Source organism: Dipteris shenzhenensis, chromosome 23 (assembly GCF_047967505.1).
Source record: "Dipteris shenzhenensis isolate YYH24624 ecotype China chromosome 23, Dip_SZ_1.0, whole genome shotgun sequence".
NCBI lineage: Eukaryota > Viridiplantae > Streptophyta > Polypodiopsida > Gleicheniales > Dipteridaceae > Dipteris > Dipteris shenzhenensis.
In genome coordinates this window covers 45,817,305-45,831,085 of record NC_141618.1, presented here as the reverse complement: position 1 = coordinate 45,831,085, position 13,781 = coordinate 45,817,305, and the positions used below count along the sequence as shown (strand labels likewise).

Genomic DNA, 13,781 nt, shown 5'->3' with positions numbered 1-13,781 from the left:
GGGAGACTTTGACCAGCAACATGAGCCTCCTGCAGGCCCTCCAACAAGCAATGATCAGCCAGCACCCCATGCTGATTTGCAGGTTCCTCTTCCAGCACCAAATGATCCCACTATTCATGATGCAATGATTGAAGAAAGAGCTGTCAATAGACAGCAAAGGCAAGTTCCCAGATGGCTTCTTGACACATTCAGGGACAGGAAACAAGATCAACCTCTTGCTGCCCGGACAAGATCAGGGAATAGACAGATGCATGGTCACTTTCTTGAGTTTGCACTCCTTGCTACAGCTTGCAATGAAGAGCCTTTGTGCCATAAAGATGCTTTTGACAGCAAAGAGTGGATGGATGCAATGAGAGCTGAGCTACAATCCATTGCCAAAAATGACACATGGAAATTAGTAGTTCTCCCTCTTGGCAAGCATGCCATTGGTACCCGGTGGGTCTACAAATGAAAAAGATGTGACGGCTTCCACTTCTTGCTCCACTCTTGTGCATCCTTTTGCTTCCGTGAGCCTATACTATGTGTGTGTGTGTGTGTGTGTGTGTGTGAGAGAGAGAGAGAGAGAGAGAGAGAGAGAGAGAAGTAGTAGTAGAAGTAGAATTAATTTTCGTCCTCGGGGGGTCAAAAATGACCCATGGGACCTAATCCTCAGTACAAAAAATCTCCTCCGATGTGGAGAGGTCAAGAGTTTTCAAATTCTTGACGGTACGAAAAAAGACGAGTCACAAAAGACCCCAACGCTGCCGGAGAGGCAGTGGAGAGAATTGATGAGAGCTGTGTGGTGTCTACCAGTATTCGCTAGTCCACTTTCCATCCGCTGAACCATTTCCTTATGTCTGTCCCCCGTCCTGTACATATGATCTTGCTTTTATGGTTCTTTTGAAGTTTCATACTTGCTGTCCATGCTCTGTGTGGGAATTTGTCTGTTGGCATTTGCTGCATGTCCTCTAGATATTGCATCACTCTGATCAATGCATCAAACTCAATTGGCCTTCTGCCTGTTTCCAAAAGGAGCACAGAGTACGGGGTAGTAGCCTTGACTCCTAGATGTCGTCGTAGGCTTTCTGCATTTTTTCAATCTCATTCCATGTAGATGGAGAGATGCTGCCTCCCCATACTTCTCGTAGAGCACTGTTTGGACCACATGCATCCAACAACATATTCCGGATCTTCCAGTTCCGGGTGTCAGTGTGCCTGCAATCATTTTCAAATTGATAGTATTTTCGCTAATCTGTATCCAACCTTCTTTGTGCACATTGCCATGTTCTGTGGTCAGCTGGTATGTAGATGCCTAAATATTTAAAGGTGTTGACATATTAAATGGGCTGCCCCGCAAAGCTGATAACAGGAAGGTGTTCAGGTTGAGTGGTGCATACTGCCATCATTTTGGTTTTGGTGACATTAACCTACAGCCCACTTTCATTGCAAAAGACCTGAAGTGTTTGTGGTAGTTGATGCATGGAATCAGAGTCATAAGCAAAAAGAACCACATCATCTGCTTATAGAAGCAACAATATTGTCCATATCCCGAGTGTGGGTCCTTTTACCCCTTCTTCTGCTGTAAATTCATTTATGAGTTCTTCTAACTTGTCAATGCAGATTCCAAACAGTGTAGGCAAGAGAGGACAACCTTGTTTTACCCCCATATTACTGACAATCCATGCTCTTGTTTTAGTCTGCATGATACTTTCTTGAAGATTCGGGAGATGCTTACTCTTAGTGCCAAGGGAAATCCGAGGGCTTGCATTCTTTTCCACAGGCCACCTCTCGAGACTGTATTAAATGCTTTCTTAAAATCTACAAAACAGCATTAAAGAGTTTTTCCTTTTGAGTCTGCTTTCATCCATAAGTACTCTTAATGTGACCAGATGATCTGCAGTCCTATGCTCTTTACGGAAGCCTGCTTGTCCAATGGCCCTCTTCTTGGCCTCATCTTTGATTTTTGCTTCAAGCACCGTGCTAAAAAGTTTAGCTAGTGTGGAGCTAACCATTATAGTCCTATAATTGGTGACTGAATTTTTGTCTCCCCCTTTCAATAGTGGGTGAACCCAATTCTCTTGCTAGTCAAGAGGAAAGCCATGATCTAGAGCATTTGTCAATATCTGTTGTCGTGTCCTATCTTGTGTCCATTTTAAGAGTTCAGCACACATGTGCATGTGGTCAGGGGCCTTTTCATTTGCCATCTTCTTCAGCCCTGCTTCAGAGAGAGAGGGAGACACAGAGAGAGAGAGAGAGAGAGTGGTACACACACACACACACACACACACACACACACGGATATATTTATGCATGTATATATGTGCATGCGTGCTGGCTTATAATAATACCTTGATGTCACACACAAATTCAGGGTGTTCTTGGTTTTCAGGTTCAGGCTCAGTCTTCATTAGATCTTTGGGGATGTGCTAGACCCTGCAAGTTTTTTTCCCTTCTCATGTAGCTTGTGTTTTGCAATGGTTAATCAATATGTGTGTGTGTGTGTGTGTGTGTGTGTGTGTGAGAGAGAGAGAGAGAGAGAGAGAGAGAGAGAGAGATGATATGATATAATTGTATTAAAGTCCACTGTGACAGCCTTCAGGATCTATGGCACTGGCGATCACTATCAACTAATAGGGATCCCTTACAACCAGTGAAAGAAAATTCATTACAAACTTTGTGTAGTGAGTACTTGTTGGGCTAGCTTGTGTGTTAGACCTAGTACCTTGTTTCAATGTTCCAAAACCTCTTTCAAGTAACTTCCTAGCTTTTTGGGCTGGCTGCACCAACACACACACACACACACAGAAAGAAAGAAAGAAAGAAATATTAATGTCTTCACAAGCCCTTGCGGGGCTATGAGACAAAGCACACACACAAAAAGGATAAACACCACCATCAGTTATAGACCAAGGGTCTCTTGGAAGTGCATATGCCACTCCCAAAGTTATTATAGATGAGCTACATTATACTAGGTAAGGTAATTTGTATTACATCGGTTTAAGATTGAGAGTCCTTGGGTTGGGATTAAAAGTCTTTGATAAATGCTTTTCCATCTCTATAGAAAGCTCATTTTCCTTCTTCACTTTGTTCAGTTCTGTGGATTTCATCTTGAGCTGAATTGGGGTGAGCTCCTTTGAGTACCTCAGCTTATTTGTTTGCATAATAATCTTGGTTCTTGCTCTCCTATCATTGAGAACCACTTTAACTTGTATTACAATATGAGCCACAATGGATATGTCCTTTAAGTCCCACTCAATCTGAAGGGTTGCTGCTATAATATGCTCAATTTTTTCTGCCAGGCTCCCTTCATGCCAACCTTCAGGTAGTCCTCCAATGAGTAGCATTGGGCATTAGCAGCCCTTTTTTCCTGCTCTGGTACTTCTGAACCATATACTTCACTTTTATTGATTTTATTGCTCATTGTTGCTGAGATCTCCTCTTTTATCGACTTGACCTGATTGGTAACCATGTCCTGGACTTTGGTCACCAGCTGTGGTGCAGGTGCTGCTGCACTGTGTATCTGCAGTACTTCTCGTATGATTTCTTGATTGCTGTTGTTCTCCATCTCGTTTACTTTTTTCCTGAGAGCTGCAACCGTGAGTCTGAGCTCCCTTACTGCCTGCTGTAGAAAATATATGTGCTCCTGTGGGTCTGAGCTAATCCTCCGCTTGTAATGCAATGTGAATGGGCTGGGTGTTGCTGCGATATCAGAGTAGGAGGGTTTACTGATAGGGATTGTGGCAAAGGTCTTCACCTTTGGAAGCTCCATGACGGCCTGAGCATTAAATGGGTTGCCAAGTTGAAGGATTTGTCTGCTGCTACGTATGGATGCCATCTAAGCCTTATTGATAGGCAGAAATGCCTAGTACTAAGAGCTAGGCATCTTTGGGTTCAGCTAATGTGGAACCATATTGCTTATCTAGTAAGGCAAGAGTCAGGAAGCTAGATATCTGTGCATAATTGCAACTCAGAATGGTACTGCTCTTTTTTGGTCTCTAGGGACTTTGAGCTTTCATTTATGTTTTTTTCATAGGAGCATCACTATGCTGACTTTATTAAATCTTCATTACAATTTCTATCATTAAATGCCATGTCTACCTGAAGGGCTGGAGAAGAATACTGAAAGGTTGCTAGGGGCAGGTGAAGGGTTTCTCCCGATGACAAGGGTTTTGTTGATGCATGACATCTGAGACTGATTTATATTGAGAATGTGGCATCCCTAGAACACCTATCTGTGGGAGCTTGCTCTTTTTGTGTTTTTCTAAATAAAGATCCTTCAGTTATATAGCTACCTCAGTATCAGATGCCACCTTTGATTAGCCAGATGCCACCTTTGTTTGGCTGTAGTATAGTCTAAAGATCTCTTGTTCATTGACTGTCTTGATCTGTGGGCTTTTTGATTTTTGTTTCCCTCTTCTGTTTTTTTGCAACTCATGATGAAAGCTTGGTGCAGGTTAGCTTGTATGAAGAGGTGGCTGGGGCTTGGGTTCCTGCACAACACGATTGGTTAAAGACTCGCCCTCTTGGCATAAAGCTTATCGAAGCTCTTTCTTCGCAACCTTTGTTCAGTTATTGTGCACGTAGGTGGATGGCAACATTTCAGTTCTCATAGGGGAGAGCTTAGAGATGAAACATGGCATTCAGCTTAATCTTGCAGCTTCATCGCTTGCCCAAAAAATTCTTTGAAAACTGCACAAAATAGCACATTTTCCTCTAATCTAAGATACTTTGATCACATGCATTCACTCAAAAGGTAGCAGTTGAACGTATTTTGATGTTAAATGAGGCTAATCATGATGTGAACATTTGTGCATAGGGGAGTTGAATTTCCTTCATTTTGGGACAAGCTTGGAAGTTTTGGGTCACCTTGCCAAGGATTATACAGGAAAAGTAGGCCGAAGACATATGATGCTTCCTGTAGGCAATCTATCTCCTGGACTTGCACCTTCAGCAGTGATAGTTTCAAGTAAAATGGATGATATGGTTACTGTGGGGGAGGAGAGTCTCGTGTTTAATTGCACTCTTAACAAAGGTGTGAAAGTTGGCAGCCATTGCATCATAGTAGACATTCATTCAACAAATCTTGCAGTGGGAGCTAATTGCTGGGGCAGAGGACCATTATCGCTCCTGGTTCCTGATTGGCATTGTGTCTGGGAAGTGCCATTACTCGGCACTGATTGCAGAGTAACTCTATGTTGCAATGTTAATGATAATCCCAAGCTTGGAGTAACAAAAATGGGAACATTTTGTGGAAGAGAGTGGAAGACTTTTCTTTGTGAAACTGGGATTAAAGAAGCAGAATTGTGGGGTAGTAAGAGCAGCGAAGAGAAAGACCTTTGGAATGCGGAATTATTTCCTGTCTTGCCAGCAGGAGAAGGAATTGGTTTTGCCATGTGGTTAATGGGTGTTTACAAAGAACATTCCAACGACGTGTTGAGCTGTTGGCGTAAGTCTCAGCGGGTAAGTCTGGCAAGACTACACAATCGCATTGATTTCAGAAAGCTCTGTGGTGAATCCAGTTTACACCAGTCAAAGGTATCACTAGGCCTAGCTGAGGCCAGTTTGACCAGTGGGTTTCTAGATCGTGATTTGTCCAAACTGTGCGCCCAAATTGTTGAGGGGTTCAATGCAGGTGCAGAGGCTTGCAGAAGCTTGATGGTGCTCTGCCCAGACCCAGAAGCTGTTCGTCCATTGAAAATACCAGCAAGTAGAGTCTATCAAGCCCACTTAGATATTTGCAAAGCAGGTGGAGATCTTTTAGCTGCATCTACCTTGGAAAGGAATGTCTGGGATGCAGTAGCTACAGAAACTGAGGTTGCTGTGGGGCAGAAGAAGGAAGGTAAGTTATGTAGGTATACCTGGGTTGTGTCTATCTAAATCTTTTGTCTCAGGAATCAATGTTCTGAAAGTGATATGTTAACCACCTGATTAATGATGACTGTATCTGGATTCAGCAACAAAGTTTGGTCCTTTTTTAATTTTCAAGGCCATCTGCAGCTAGTGGAAAGATGAACTTCCCAGAGTCAAATTTGTCCATAACTTGTCATCTTGCAGCAGTATCTAAGACTCTTGTTGTCAATACTATGCAGTACCAAATATACATGTGAAGACTGGCTTCATCTTTCCTGTCAGCAAAGCCAAGGTAGAATTACCTGTGCGGGTTGACATTGTTGGTGGTTGGAGTGATACACCTCCTTGGAGTTTAGAGCGTGTGGGGACCGTATTGAATATGGCAATTCTTCTTGAGGGATCTGCGCCTGTTGGTGCAGAGTTTAGGGTTACTTCAGATCCAGGGGTTTCCATTATTGATGATGCAGGCCATCACTTACATATCGATGATCCAACAGCTATCCACTCTCCTTTCGATGTTCATGACCCGTTTCGACTGGTAAAATCTGCATTTCTTGTCACCGGCATCATGGATGTTTTCAAGTTTTTGCATGGTGGACTTGAAGTAAAAACGTGGGCTAATGTTCCAAGGGGAAGTGGCTTAGGGACATCCAGTATTCTAGCAGCTGCCGTTGTGAAAGGAATTCTCCAGATTATGGGTGGAGACGATAGTAATCAGAATGTTGCTAGCCTTGTTTTAGTCTTGGAGCAATTGATGGGAACAGGTGGAGGTTGGCAAGATCAAATTGGAGGTATATATCCTGGCATAAAACATACCACTAGTTATCCTGGCACCCCTTTAATGCTGAAGGTTGAACATGTTCCAATTCATTCTTCTTTAAAACGGCAATTGGAGGAGCGAATGGTGGTCTTCTTCACTGGGCAGGTACACTAGAATTCGAGTTGCAAAAGGAGAAGGTTTTTGTTTTAATTGCTTGCTTCCACTAATGTGAATTGCATCTTCCAAGGGAGTATAAAGAAAAAGAGTTTTACTGTCTACTTCAGGAGAGTTTCGATAAAGAGTGATCAGTCAGTGTTTCATTTCCTTTAGTAGCAGTGAGCTATTTTCAGTTTCAGAACCTCTTATGTTTGTGTGTTTTGAGACTTCAATAGCTGCCCTTTGGTTCAAAGGTGGTATACATATCTCTGAATCAAAGTCTCTTTGGGGAATTGATCAGCCACAATCTTTACGAACATTGCGTGTTGAAGTCTCTAAGGAACAGGCGACTCATCTGTGGAAAGAACATGACAAATTTTGTAATTTTTGCAGGTCAGATTGGCTCACCAAGTTCTTCAGAATGTGGTCCGTCGTTACCTCCAGCGAGATGCTGTCCTTATCTCTACTATAGGGGAGCTTACTCATCTTGCTCACAAGAGCCAAGAGGCTCTTACAGTTGGAAATCTTGATGAGTTGGGTAAAATTATGTTCGAAGCCTGGCTGCTGCACCAAGAACTGGATCCACTTTGTAGCAATACTTATGTAGACAGCATCTTCAAGAAGGTGGATAATTGGGCTTGTGGGTATAAGCTTGTTGGAGCTGGCGGAGGGGGATTTGGTGTGTTGATGGCCAAAGACAAGGAAGCAGCTCTGCATGTAAAAGAGGTCCTGAATGGGCTTTCTGTGGAAGTCTACAATTGGAGTTTGTGTGAGCAAATTTTAGTTTGAGCAACCTTTTTTATCCTCATTCAGAGAGAAATGTCAGTGTCACGACAGTTGTTTAGGTGGAGATAGAAACATGTTATTATATGCTTGCCACAATTTCACTACATGCTCTTGCATGGAATACACAGGTGTATGAAAAATTGCATAGATACTCTTATCGATGCTTTGAATGTGTTGAGAAGAGCATGTAGACATTGTTCTGATTCAATTATGATCTGGTTGACTGGGAGTTTCCTACAGGAGCCAAAGAGTCGCTATGGTGCTGACAATGCAGAACTCACGGTAAAGCCCTAGAGTCCTTTGTCAAATAATTAGCCTTGCAGGCTAAGGCAACTTTTCAAGGACTGCCATTGACTATTAGTAAGGCCCATCTTTGGCAGCCAGTTATGTTTTGATCGCACGTGTGCATAGTTGCCCTGTCAAATCAATCAGACATCTGGCCTGTCAATGATCAACTGGATATCATTATTTGACCAGAATGCTGTTATTTTATAGCTATAAAGTAGCTGGGCCCTTGCACACTGTACGTTAAATTGAAAATATGTGATATGCTTTTTATTTCGTGTAACTGTCTGGTCTTGTAAGAAATTTGTGGAATTCACTCCTGCTTGTTGCTCTCCCAAATATATGATCCTCTTCTTCCCTATATAAAGCTTGCAAGCGTCTTTTCATAAAACGACTTATCAAACGGGCACGTACAAGCCTACAAATCTCCATGCAACTACTGTAATGCTTTAAAGTTTGGTCTCTACTTTTAATGTTAGTTGCTCCAATTGTAGTATACTTTTCCACTTGCACATGGGATAAGGACTTGGCATGGAATCCTTCTTGCGTCATTCATTACACATGTTTCCAACATGACCTTAAGTGAGTGCTCGGAATATAAAGAGAGTATTTGGTTATATGATCTTTGAATGATGAGAAGTATACTTGAAATTTAGAAATATGATCTTTGAATGATCAGAAATACTCGTAAAATTAGACGTATTTGGCTATATGATCTTTGAATAATGAGAATTATACTTGAATATTAACCCATTAGTAAATCTCTTGTTGGATGTCCTATGATTGCATGAGGATGAGGTCTTAAGAGGTTCGTGTTCTTGCTGCAATATGTTATATTGTTGCTCTTTTCATGGTATCTCATCTGCTTCTCTGACTGACTGTTGAATGCAGGGGGGTTGTAAATGTCCAGTGTTGAGTGTGCATGGTTGAAGGCCGTCCTGTCTGAATTTGTTTGTTACAAATTAGTTTCTTTCTCTCTGTTCTTGCTGCAATATGTTATATAGTTGCTCTTTTCATGGTATCTCATCTGCTTCTCTGATTGACTGACTTGAATGCAGGGGGGTTGTAAATGTCAAGTGTTGTGTGTGCATGTTTGAAGGCCGTCCTGTCTGAGTTTGTTTGTTATAAATTAGTTCCTTTCTCTCTGTTTCCCTTATAAATTCTCCTTTTGTAATTATCTCCCCTCTGATTTTCCTTTTTCATAACTCACAGTCACGCCATTGCTAATCGAGAATATTATGGGAACTGTGTCTTTCCTTGTTGGAATTGAAGTGAGGGTGCGCGTAGAATCTTGGATTATGTCTAATGGAAAGTGAGATATTCTATTCATTTGTTCCATTATTTTAATTTTGTGTCAAGTTCTTGGATGTTTGTTCTCACACAGAATTGGGTGTCCTTGAAATGTCCTTGAGTGAGTCTTTCGATTTTGAATTTGGGTGAGAAGGTGAGTTATGTGGGAGGCCTCATTATTTAGTGTTGAGCGAAGGTATGGGCATATCCATCACTCTACAAAAGCTCCATATAGGGGCTGAGGCTTGCAACAAGCCTTGTGTTCTTAGCTTGAAGGCCATAGTGAAGCTCTTTAAGGCTCGTGGGAATGCAAGTTAAATGTAATGTAGTAGGAAAGCTTTTTGGATCTTGTTGAGCAGCTCGTTGAAGTGGTGAGTGGAAAATGACACAGAGAAGAAGGCGGGGCTATGCTATTGTGGAAGCAGTTAAAAGCCCAAAAGATAGCTTGAGGTGGCCTCGACTCTTGCAAGAAGAGAGTTTGTGAAAAGGAGACCTATCCAATGCAAGTGAAGCTTGTAGAGACGGGCTCAATTTAATATTTGTAAACATTGCAAATTTTAGGGTATGCAACAATATTGCAAAAAATAGAGGCAAACTTTGACGGGCTATAACTTTTAGCCGTTCTATCTGATTTGAGATCTCCTTGAACTTGATCAAACAACACATTTTGCTCTACGTAGTGCATTGCTAAAAGGTCAAATTCAAGCAAGTGGTGTGACTGCACAATTCACATGTCAAATATCATTCTTGAGTACAGTTTTATTGAAGTGCATCAAACATCATAAGGATGATGACATCAATTGAAGAGTCCACGGTACCAAACACCTTGGTCTTTAGAGAGAGGAGAAGCAACATCAGCATTTGTCCAGCAGCAGTGTTTTCAAAAGCGACAGCGGCGATTTCAGCATCAGGCAGCAATTCACCTCTCTCCATAGCGATGCTTTCTCTTTTTAGTTGCGTTTCAGGGCCGTCTCAGAGTTGATTCGCTGGTCAAATTTGCCAGTCTGGTTTTCTTAGTCCTACAGTGAACGCTTGGAGGTCTTTCTGGGTGTTTGCTTAGAGTTTCGAAGGGCCATCGAACAAGTGTTTTACAGTCCGACCCTTGATAGATTACAGCAGTAGGAGTTGCTATTGGGATTGCTGGATGGAGGTAGATTTGCTGTCTGTACATCTCAATTTAGTGTTTTGAAGAACAGTGGAAGACTTGTAGTCTGCTCATGAATTTCTTTAGGGCTTCCTTTCTTCAGTAGACTTGGTGTTTTGTAGCCTGCTCATGAATTTCTTTAGGGCTTCCTCAGTGGAGGCACTATTATCTTGCATGGAGAAAGAGATGAATCATGGCAGCATTGATATGGAGTTTGTCAAGGCGCATATTTCACACAATGATACAAATTTTGGAGGATGGAGAACCAATGCTAGTGCCCATTGATCATGCTACAAGACTCTGTGATTGATTGACGATGCATGTGTTGGGACACAGGCTGGTCATCCCTTTCAGGCTACCATGCTTCTTAAGAGACTCTTGAGGTAGCTTTTGCATCTCGACAAGCTAACAAGGGAGCACAAGCCTCGCACAAGTGCACGTGAGCACTCCCTCCATGGGGGTTATAATGCAATTTCTATTAATTCATCTTATCCTTTATCCAAAAAATGAATAGGTATATATATCAACTCAATAATCCGAGTAATACTCCAAGACTGAAAATGGGACTTTATGTTTATTAGCATTGCCCACAAGTTGCGTCTAAAGCGGAGGTTTCTTTTTTCGTTGAGGTTGGGAGATTGGTTTTGGGCGTCACATCCTGGTTTTGCTCTCCTCTCTCTCCATCCCTCCCTCCCTCTCCATGTCGCTCCAATCTCCTCTTCCTTCTTCAAGAAGCAGTCTAGCCTCAATTAGTTTGTATAATAGCTTTGTTGTGCGATTGTTCGTGCTTGGTTGGCTGCTAGTTCACTATCACGAGCAGCTCTTTAAGCTCTTCAAGCTATGGTTCATGGGTTCAAGCCTGAGTGAAGCTTCAATAGGCTTCAAGCCTTCGACTTCTTTATAGTTCCTTCTGGAACTACTCGGCCGTGGGTAGTTGTTCAGAGTATCTCAAAGAACTTCTATTCACAGCTTTTTGTGCAGCTTGGCCTTGCCATTTCAGCTTACTTTGTTGCTGCTCACCTTCGTCTCTGGCTACCTTCATTTGAAGTCGTCTGTAGCTCTCATCGTGATCCAGCTTAAAAATCTTTAAACGATAAACCTTAGAGCGAGAAAGGGCAGTGCTCGAGGCACACCGTGCCTAGTGTTCTTGGAAACGTTCAAAATCTTTAAGAGTTTATAATCTATATACATTTGATTTTGTTCTTTGAGCAATATGCTGTACATGCAAAACATGTAAATAACCTCTAATGCATCAAACATGAAGAAGTCTCAACGTCTATGCATAATCAATATACTGCACATGCAAACATTTTGGATAACCTTTAATGCATCAAATATCGATTACCTTGTGAGCCAATCCACTAGCGATAGTCTAACGTACAAAATCGATTTCTATTGAACTAATAGGTAAATGTAAGTTTAATTAATATTCCCTCTCTCTCTCTCTCTCTCTCTCTCTCTCACACACACACACACACACACACACTCTTTTTTTGTGAAACTCTGTCTTACACACACACACACACGCGTGCGCGTGCGCACGCATTCTAATAGAGCAAATAACTAAATTCTAAACCCTTGCTTTAGCATAACAGATGCAGTGTAGTCATAGTTCTTCTGCTTAAGAATACATCATAGTTTGCTAACTTTTCAACTTATCAAGAATTGTGTAATGGTTGGTACATCCCACCCGAGGGCTCCAATCTATATGAGAAGCAACGGGACAAATTGGATCCTTTTGTTGATTCATGTGAAGATGCAATTACATTTGGAATTGATTGTAGGGTCTTTAAATGCTAGAACAAGAAATTGGCAGCTTTAATTAGTTTGTATTTCACCACTTCAAGAGGATCTTGAATTGCGGTCTAGGATTTTGCATAGTTGTGTTGACAAATGCAAAAAATCTTTGTGAAATGACACAAAGTGCAAGATTGTTAATCTTAAATGGCACACAAGGTTTCCTGGGCACAACATATATCCCTCAGTTGGAGAGGAGAGTGTCATAGCCTATGTGCTACTCAGTGAGCAAAATGCTTAAGTGGTTACATCCTTGGTGTTTGGAGACCTTGTAGATTCACACCACAAACCAATGTTTGCACAAATTATGCTAGAAAGCATTTTGTTTAAGGACAATTAAACGCAAGAAAGGGGAGATTAGGCCTTCAAGATATATAAAGATAAAGACAGAGTATGTAGACTCCCTTGAACACTCACTCTAAAAGGCAGGTATCGGTATGGATACATATAGGGTATGGGAAAAGTTCCATGCATTTATAGGGAAGATTGCAACCCTTGCATTTGGAACCAAGAAAATAGGAAAGGAGCACCTATTGAAGCTCCTTTTGTAATGACTGGTTTGATGTTGTATCAAAATAAGCTTGTCCATACTTTCGAGGCATGCTAGAGGGAACCAAGGAAAAGAAGATACAACACCTTGTATGGAAGAACTGCATCCAAAAGAAGATACAATACCCTTTTATGGAAGAAGCACAAATGCAGAGATGTGCAAAAGGATAAAGATGGTGAATTCTCTTATGTGAAAAACCCAAAGAAAGCATGGATGCAATTCAAAGGAAAAAAAAGGAGGTTTTTTGAAATTTCTCAAAGGAAGACATGCTCAACTATGCCTAAACATTGTACGCACTCCAATATGAAACAAATGCAATAGATTTCTTAGATGAGGAAGTTGGTACAATACCCATATATGAGATGGAGAGATTCCACTTTTCAACTAATGGAAAGCCAGCTTATACTCTCCACATGTCATCAAAGCTTTTACAATGGGTTGGCCTATTCATTGAGAGCATCAGTTTACCACTTAACCAAACAACTAGTGATGGCTTTCCTAAAGAGTAGTACCCATACATAAAGGAGAAAACAAGAATGAGCTCTCTAATTACCAAACTATCATGGTAGGCTTAACCTTTTGCAAAGTTCTATGGCATAATTATGGAAAATAAGATGAGTCGATGGGTAGAGAAGCATGCAAAAAGGGTCATTGGTCAAGCAAGTCTTCAATCAAATCACTCCACATTGGATGATCTAGTTACCCTTCATGTTATTATGGGAAAAGGCCATTTCAAGGGACAATTCTTTGTGGACTTTAAAAAAGCATTTGACCTTATGCCCAAGAAGAGTTCGTGGGAATGTATGTCACAAGCTGGCGTACTCAAAGAATCTGAGATTGTAGTGGCACATCTATATGAAGATGTGCATGGTATGCTCAAAACAAAGGATGGTTTCTCTTTTCCATTCAAAATTGATGAAAGAAGGATGTCCTCTCTTGCCCACACTATTTTTCCTATGCATAGATCATCTAGCAAAGGCAATTATGCAAGTGGCAACAAAAGAACAGCTCATAAGACCAACATTGGAAAAGCATCTTATCATATTGCTTTTATATGCTAACGATGTTGTACTCTTTTTGCATGAGGCTAACACGCTAGAACCTCCTACATGTTGTTGAAGGTTGGGAAACAAGCAGCTTATCAGTTAATGTGGGAAAAAAGGGTCATGGTAGTCAAAGACAAT

The 13,781-nt window shown here is 41.4% G+C and overlaps 1 protein-coding gene across 3 annotated transcripts in view; it reads left to right on the top strand.

The window, feature by feature from the left end:
• The window catches only part of FKGP (L-fucokinase/GDP-L-fucose pyrophosphorylase), a 67,803-nt gene extending 59,712 nt beyond the window's left edge, over positions 1 to 8,091 (top strand). For 2 of the 3 annotated variants that reach the window (XM_087394966.1, XM_087394967.1), the window contains exons 4-7: positions 4,433 to 4,559; positions 4,796 to 5,818; positions 6,069 to 6,754; positions 7,139 to 8,091. In XM_087394966.1, coding sequence (XP_087251092.1) covers positions 4,433 to 4,559; positions 4,796 to 5,818; positions 6,069 to 6,754; positions 7,139 to 7,534 — 2,232 coding nt within the window. In that variant the 3' untranslated portion in view covers positions 7,535 to 8,091. The remainder of the gene's footprint in view (positions 1 to 4,432; positions 4,560 to 4,795; positions 5,819 to 6,068; positions 6,755 to 7,138) is intronic. The other variant, XR_015543249.1, reaches the window with a different exon arrangement.
• The last annotated feature ends 5,690 nt before the right edge of the window (positions 8,092 to 13,781 follow it).